General features: G+C 52.9%; 1 protein-coding gene across 1 annotated transcript; it reads right to left on the bottom strand.

Moving 5' to 3' along the window:
- Positions 1-2,795: 2,795 nt before the first annotated feature.
- On the bottom strand, positions 2,796-7,321 carry DPEP3 (dipeptidase 3). The gene is made up of 10 exons (XM_004459685.3): positions 6,918-7,321; positions 6,483-6,609; positions 5,915-6,044; positions 5,684-5,825; positions 5,348-5,417; positions 5,061-5,237; positions 4,687-4,771; positions 4,026-4,101; positions 3,223-3,358; positions 2,796-3,134 (listed from the first exon to the last, which is right to left on the bottom strand). Exons 1-10 carry the CDS (start codon positions 7,172-7,174, stop codon positions 2,892-2,894), a joined length of 1,443 nt encoding a protein of 480 aa, XP_004459742.1. The 5' UTR covers positions 7,175-7,321; the 3' UTR covers positions 2,796-2,891.
- Positions 7,322-8,362: the final 1,041 nt, after the last annotated feature.

Here is an 8,362-nt window from a genome sequence, read left to right as displayed (position 1 = left end):
ATCCTAGAGACCAGCTTGCCACTTGTCATTTCTTGGAGTGATAGTTACTCAGGCATAATAATGAGATTATGTACTTAATCAAATCATTCTCATATTTAGAGGATGGTGGGTGTAGAAGAGGGGATTAAGCGAGCCAGAAGTCCTCATCTTCCAAAATGAGAAGTCAACAGCTATTATGTGAAATTGATGACTAAAAAGTTGGCGGATTAATTAGCTGGTTATTAACATATCCATCCATCCATTCATTCATTCATTCATTTCATTTATTTAAATACTAACAATTGCCAAAGGACTAAAACGGGGTGGGGGGCGGGCAAGAGAAGGACGGAGCAGGGAGCTGTTAACACTGTTTGACAGCTCAATGTGTTATCACAAAGGACACATCTAAGTAACCATCACCCTGGCCAAAGAATCCATTACCGGGAACCCAGAAGTTTCCCTCACGTCCCCTCCAATTGCTGCCCTCTTCCTCCACACCAAAGAAAGACACTTTCTGGATAACACCCTGACTTCTATGATAATCACTTCCTACTTTACTATATAGATTTATGGCCCAAACATACATCCCTGAGCATTGTTTAGCCTCTTTTGTTATTTTTTTATAAACTTTTTGCTGAATAATTATATATATACAGAAAAGTTCATATACCAGTCGAGAGGCTCAATATTCACAAAATGAACACACCCATTTACCAGCACCCAGACCCCAAAACAGCCCTTTATCAGCAACCCAGAGGCCCTCCTCATGTCCCCCTCTAGTCACTAGTCCCCGGAATCCTAAGTAGCATAGGTAAGTTTCTCTTGTCTTTATGCTTTATTAGATGGAATAGTACAATATAGTCTTTTGCACCTGGCTTCTTTGACTCAACAGTATTTTGTGAGATTCATCTATGTTGTAAGTAACTGTAGCGTGTTCTTTTTCATTGTTGTATACCATTCCATTCAGTTAATGAACCACATTCATTTCTTTACTCTACTGTTGGGTTGTTTCCAGTTTGGAGTTAAAAATAATGCTTCTCTGAACATATCTACTCTCTTTTGGCACACATTTGCAGATATTTCTGCTGGATCTATAATAGCCTTGCAGATTTCTCCACCAGCTTTCACATTTGCATAAGGTCTATGTCACTTTCTCCCCTCACCCAAAATAATAAATCCCTTATTTTATATCATTCATAGTGGTTCTGCTTATCTATCAAACAAGGATTCATACAAAACTCTTAAAGAAGAGATGGTGGGAGGACTCACTCTACCAGATATTGAAACTTATTTTAAAGTTGGCATTCTTGGCGGCGGACTTGGCCCAGTGGTTAGGGCATCCGTCTACCACATGGGAGGTCCGCGGTTCAAACCCCCGGGCCTCCTTGACCCGTGTGCAGCTGGCCCACGCGCAGTGCTGATGTGCGCAAGGAGTGCCCTGCCATGCAGGGGTGTCCCCTGCATAGGGGAGCCCCACGCGCAAGGAGTGTGCCATGAAAGGAGAGCTGCCCAGCGCGAAAGAAAGTGCAGCCTGCCCAGGAGTGGTGCCACACACACAGAGAGCTGACACAACAAGATGACTCAACAAAAAGAAACACAGATTCCCGTGCCACTGACAACAACAGAAGTGGACAAAGAGGATGCAGCACATGTGCCGCTGACAACAACAGAAGCGGACAAAGAGGATGTAGCAAATAGACACAGAGAACAGACAACCGGGGTGGGGGGGGGGGCGGGAAGGGGAGAGAAATAAATAAAATAAAAAAATAAAAATAAATAAAGTTGACATACTTAAGACAATGTGAACACACAGCAAATGGACACAGAGAAGAAAACTGGGGTGGGGAGGTGGGGAGGTGGGGAGGTGGGGAGGTGGGGAGGTGGGGAGGTGGGGAGGTGAGGGGGTGGGGAGGTGGGGAGGTGGGGAGGTGGGGAGGTGGGGAGGTGAGGGGGTGGGGAGGTGGGGAGGTGAGGGGGTGGGAGGGTGGGGAGGTGGGGGGGTGGGAGGGTGGGGAGGTGGGGGAGTGAGGGAAGGGGATAGAAATAAATAAAAATAAATCTTAAAAAAAAAAGACAATGTGGTATTGATTCAAGGAAAAACACATAGTGCAAATTAATGTAACAGATTTTGGAAATAAACTCATGTATATGCAGGCATTGATTTATAACTCAGATGGCACTGCAGTCTTTCTCCCAATTTTAAGTTCCCATAACCCATCTGGCTCTGGCCCACCCCTGTGGATCAGGAGAGCAAAGTGGTCAAAGACATGAGGTCTGTTGTGAGCCAAGCAGTTTACTTTTTTTCAAGTCTAATGACTTGGTGGGTCCGCCACCCTCAATTAAAAATCATTAAAAAAAAAAGAGTGCCATATCTGAAAAATCTAAAAATCCTTACAAACTTTATTTACTGTTATTTCCAAATGTTATGTTTATTCTATAAATGGTATCGACTTCTTCCCCCCACTTTTTTTGGGTTTCAACTTCGTAAAAACATAAAAGCAAACCTTTCTGAGGGAGACTGGGAACCCCTGAACCCACTGTCACACTCCACAGCAGGGACTGACACTGAACTTAATTCCTCTGTGCGTGTGTGGGCCCTTCTGTGGACTATGCTGGAGAGGCTATGTCTCTTTTACAAAATAATTTGGGAAGATGCCTCTGCCCTTCCAGAGGGACCCAAAGCTGGTGGCAAATGCGAACCGCCCACCTCGAGCAGCTAGGTCTAAACCGCAGGACTGCTCTACAACCAAGAGCATGGGAGCTGTGCCCACTGGACCCCACTCCGACTACAAAGAAGAAGGATACTCACAGCCAGCTCTGTGCCCAAGACATTTATTCTCAGCATATCCTTGTGCCTAGACACCTGGGAAGAGTCCACGGCTGCCACCGCGACATGTGGGATACTGCCCAGGTCACCAGAGCCACAGGATGAGGACTGAGAAAATGGCAGCAGCCACAAAGCTTGGGATGAGGTGTGGGGGGGCTTTTGAGAGCTTCTGGACAAACTGACTGGCTGGCCACTTGTTCATGTCCAGGTGCGAAGCCAGGTGTTCACCGTGACGCTGAGGCAAGAGGTGGGGGTGACAGGAATGGGCTGACTGTCTATCTGGAAACTCCTCCTCCACAGGACTCTGCGCACTGTTTTCCTCTCTCACCTGGGGACAGAAGGCAGCAGCCAGGGGTTCCCATGATCCTCCCCTCACCTGTTCAGACCACACCACTCTTTTGGCCAGTCCAGCATACCCTTTCCACTTGTCTGAAGACCCGCAGCAGATTTCCACGAAGGACACCCCGAAGCTCTTCCTCAGTCCAGCCACGACTCAGCAACTCCTCTATCAGTGCCGGGTATGTGGACACATCCTCCAGTCCCTGAGGGAACCTGTGTGGCCATCCCCTGGTCAGCTGCGGGACCTCAGCCCTGAGCCTGGCCCAGGGCTCACTGTCCCACCTGCCCCAACCATATACAGGAAACTGAAGCTCAGCAGAATGATGTTCTTAGCTCTACGGAAGGAGACTTTGCAAGCTCCTGAGGGCTGGGCTTCTGCAGCCTGTGCCGGCTGAGCAGATGGCCAGACCCCACCAGACCCGCTGAGCTGGGAGAGGGAGCACCTTCCAGGCAGATGAGCGTTGTCTGGGGCAGGGGAGCATTTGCAGGGGCTCTTAACCTTTTTTGTTCCATGGACCCCTTTGCCAGTCGGGTGAAAACCAGGGACCCCTTACGAAGTCCACACTGTACTGTGTATTATTTAATAAATATATCACACCCGCACCAACACATCCCGCAAGGACAATGTTTTTTTGAATCTCAATTCAAGCTCACAGACCCGTTGTTAAGAACCCCTGATTTAGAGTGTGTGATGACTGGGAGTTGGAGCACTGGGCCACAGGTCAGACAGGGAGAGCTCAGCCAACAGGCCCCGGGAGTAGGGAGGTGTCAGGAAGGCTGGAGGACCAGCGCCTATGCATGGGAGGACTGCAGGGTGGGGCCCTGAGACTAAAAGCCCTGCTGCACCCCAGCTGGAGACAAACCCCAGGGAAGCACTCACCGGCCAGTCCCGTCATAATTTCCACCGATCCCAATGAATTCAGATCCAATGACTGCCCTGATGTGGTCGAAGTGATCTGGGGGAATGGAGGTTAGTGGCAGAGAGCACCGGGCTGGATTTAGACCCCAGGACCAGTTCTGTCCACAGAACTCCAGGCCATGACAGGTGACCTCATGGAATTCATGGCCAGTCGTGAGCTGTGAAGTGGCTGCAGGCTGGACCGTGGGCCTGTGGTGGATCTCAGAGCTGCCCCTTCGGAACTTTTCTCGTCCAGAGCCACCCTGCTTCCTTAAGGGCCTGGCAGAGCCCTGCCTGTCATGCCCAGAGAATGGTAGAATGACAGAGGTTCAAGGACTAAGGGCAAAAATGGGATGCACTGGTCAGGCATCAGCTCAAGGCAGGGATAAGGCCCTCTGGGGCCTCACCAGAGATGCAGACTGTTAACATTCAGGCTGTATATTCAACTATCTCCCCCACATCCATCAGCATTGACCCTGTGGCCCCATATCTGGGTGGCATGGAAGAGCTGTCTGCTGCCCCTGGGTTGTTGGGAGGTCTGCGATTGCCCAGCAGGGATGCCAGCCTACTGGAGCTGTCCTGATAGTCCCCAGAGCCATAGGCCAAGCCAGTGCTACCTAAGGAGCTGGGGTGTGAGGCTCACCTGCCACGGTGGACACGTTAGCAAACAGGTTGCACTGCAGCACCCCCATGGACAGCGACACCATCACAATGCCACCGTTCTCCTTCTAAAGGGATGAGACAAATGGACACTCAGCTCGGCCCTTCTGGCCTGACCGCCCACCCTCCTGTGCTCTAGAGGTCCTGGTAGGACAGTGCTCTGTCCTGGCTTCAGGGGTTGGAAGAGGCTTAACTTTATGGGTTTGTGGGGTACTTTGGGTTCAGAGGTGGTGTAAGGGTTAACTAGCCTTGGGTTCAAGGGTATGTGAGGCCTGGGCTGGGAGTTTTGTCCAGTGCTAAGAGTCTTTGCATGGGACATGCTGAGCCCTGGGTTTGAGGGCTGGAGTGGCTGCTCACCAGAAGCTGCAGGATGTCATCAGGGACATTCAGCGAATTGTTGCACACGGTCCTGCTGGCTGAGTGGGAGAAAATCACAGGAGCCTGGGACACCTCCAGGGTCTGCTGAGCCAAAGTGTCCGAAGCATAGGACAAGTCTATCATCATGCCCAGGCGGTTCATTTCTGCCACCACCTTCTGCAGAGACAGGATTCTTTTGGGGGGGAGGGATGGGTAACAGGGCACACATGAATGTGCACGTGTCTGCAGGGAACGGGCAGGGGAGGGTATGGAACAGGAGTCCTCACCTCACCAAAGCTTGTCAACCCGCTGACGTTGGTGTAGAGGTGGTGTTTAAACTTGGTGGAACTCTCCGCCCTGCAGACAGCCAGAGGAGGGCAATCTAGCTGGCCGCATCTTGGCCACCAGAGCCTGGGAGCCCTGCAGTCCCTCTGTCTGTCCTTCTGTCTGTCCTCCAGACCTGGAGTGGGGGACCTGGGGCCAGGTGCTTTCTGGGAGGGATTGGAGTACAGCCTCCCTCTCTGGACCCTCTATCCTCTGCTCTCTGGTCAGGTGCACCCCAGAGAGAGGGCAGAGTCCACTATATTGTCTTCCATTCTGCTCTGACCAGGCTCTATGCTCACCAGGGCGTGCTGCAGGTGATGGTGAGCGTCAGGTACCGCACTCCCAGCAGGTAGAAACTGCGTAGCACAGAGAGGCTGCTGTCCAGTGAGTGACCACCATTCACGCCAATAAGGCAGGCCAACTTCTGTGTGTCATTCAGACCTGGAAGAAGAAGAGTAGTCAAATGATCTGGGCTTAGGGCCAGAATTACCAGTGGGAGCCCCTGGCTATCGCCCCACCTGCCAGCCCACCTTTGGCTGAGGTCACAAGCTCCAGTTCCGAATAGGAGGCACACATGCGGCGGATGAAGTCAATCTGATCCAGCGTGAGGCGCATGGCATCCTGGTCTTGGGAATGGCATGGGACGTAGGCTGACCAGAACTGGAGGTAGGTCCAGGGGTTCAGACTGAGGCTAGAGCGGTCTCCAAACAGCCCAGGCTTTACATATCTGCCTGAGTCCCACAGAAGCCCCAAGTGAGACCCTGTGTGACCCTGTGATGCCTGGACTCATGGTACATTGTGGCCTGCTGCTTATTCCTTTGCTATATGAATGCTCCAAGGTCAGTCCACCTTGTCCTTTGCACACTCACCAGGATAGTTCCTATCACTTTCTGGGTGTCCCCAGACAACCTGGGTGCACAGATGGCCTGGACTGCCTTGCCTTTCAAGACCCCCACCCCACACTCCCCAGCAGCCACATCATGGCACATTGTGTGTCTCCTTGGTACCTAGTTACCCAAGGGCTGGCCTATCCAGGTTTCTGTAGCCCCAACACTCCCCAACAGCCACGCCGTGGCACCTTGAGTGACCCTGCAGTACCTGGGCGCCCACGAGGCCATCCCTAAGCTTGTCCAGGCTGGTCTGGCCACGGCTGAAATTGTGCAGGTTAACATCCTGTAGCCTGTACTGGAAAAGCTTTCCAACGAGGAAGGGGAGGTTGTTGTGGCTGCAGGGGTACCAAGGCAGGGTTGGAGCTGCACGCAGCCTCCAGGCCTGGCAGGACACCTGTCCCATCCCACTTCACCCTGTTACACCGACAATATGGCAGTATGGCTAGGCTTGGAGCATGCATTCCACCAGGGATGAGCTGGGCGGGGGGCGGGGGGGGGGGGTAGGGACCAACGAGTGAGGAGAGAAGGGGACACCCAGGGGTCGTGTGAGGGAGCCTCCTCACTAGCCCTATACTCTCTGAACCCCCGCCCCTACCCCGGGGTGCGCTCAGCCCAGACCCGAAACCTCGCTGCACCTACTCACCCGTCCACGAGTGGGAAGTCCCGCATCAGGGCCCGCGCGCGCTCCCGCAGGCCTGGGACCCTCAGAGCGCCACGGGGGCCCGGTGTAGTCGGGGTCCTGGGGGAACCCGGTGTGGTCTGGGTGCTTGGAGCTCCCGGCGTGGTCAGGGCGTGGGTTACGCACGTGGGCGGCGCAGGCAGCGGCAGCAGCAGGAACAGCAGATGCAGCAAAGGGCGCAGGCTGTGCGCGCAGGGACCCTCGAGGCCCGCGGGCCACATGCTGCTCAGCGTGGAGCAGGCCGGCGGGGCGTTGGTCGCAGGAGTCTGGGAGGGGCAGGAGAGGGTCAGAGGGCAACGTTGAGGACCTGACCCTCGATTCAGGTGACTCGGCTGCTCGACCTTGCCAGAAGGGTCTGGAATCACGAGATCCTGTGACTAAAGCGAGGAGCCGCAACGCGACCCCTAGGGGGCAGCACGGCTCTCCCGCCCGCAACTTGGCGAGCGCCCCCGCGGGCCCGGCGGGCTTGCGCTTCCTGCACCAACTCGCCTCCAGACTGGGAGAAGCTAGTGTGGGTTCTGGGAGGCAACCAAGGGGTCTTCCTAATCTCACCCTCTTGCAAGATCGTGAGGATTTTCTACCGGGATGTGTCACTCCCCAAATAGATCCAATAGTCGCTGAATATCAATTAGATCTGTATGTTTTGACTGACAGATTTGCTATACATTGTTAAAAGAAAAATGAAAATTAAGAACGATATTTATGGAAGGAGACCGTTTTGTTTTAGTATTTAGTATTGCATTTTGTACCAAATGTTAGTTAGTAGTGGTCATCTTGGGAAAGGGGTTACCTACTCTATGATCACTTTATGTCTCAGGCCTCTCTGTAATATGGCCATGCTGTTATGGGAAGTTGTGGGCGGCCCTTGTGAGAGCTGAGTGGGGTGGGCTGGGTTTGGTGGAGGCACCAGAACAGTAGCTGAGTCTTCAGAGAAGACGAGGTCTAGGTTGGGCAAAGGAGTGGAGAGGGCATCCCAGGTTGGCCAGTTGCCCAAGGCAAAGGTCTGGATTAGGCAGAACAACTGTGTTGTGGCTCCTCTAAGGCAAAGAGTGGGTGGGTCAAGGTCAGATTTGGATCCTCCGTGCTAAGGGCCTGAGTGGGGCTTGATCTGACACATGGCCTCACTTGAGCAGAAATCCTGCTTCCAGACAAGGTGGTCTCCAGGCTGCTGGGAGGCCTGGACGGTTTAATTAATCATTTTCTGCCAAAAAAACACACAAATCCTGGTGCAATGGGAGCCTGATTCAGAACTGCATCTGGGCGATGCTTGAGCCACCTGGGTCTGGACTAGGTACTGTCAAGCTGGGAGGCGCCAACAACAGAAACTGAAATCTTAGTTGTCCCCCTTCTGCATGTGTGTCTGCCTCCTTTTCCCCTACTTGAGCTCTGAAATGCATGCTTTTCCTTGG

Source organism: Dasypus novemcinctus, chromosome 18, assembly GCF_030445035.2.
Source record: "Dasypus novemcinctus isolate mDasNov1 chromosome 18, mDasNov1.1.hap2, whole genome shotgun sequence".
Taxonomy (NCBI): domain Eukaryota; kingdom Metazoa; phylum Chordata; class Mammalia; order Cingulata; family Dasypodidae; genus Dasypus; species Dasypus novemcinctus.
Note: the sequence above shows the minus strand (reverse complement) of the source record. Positions and strands in the feature narration are given on the sequence as shown.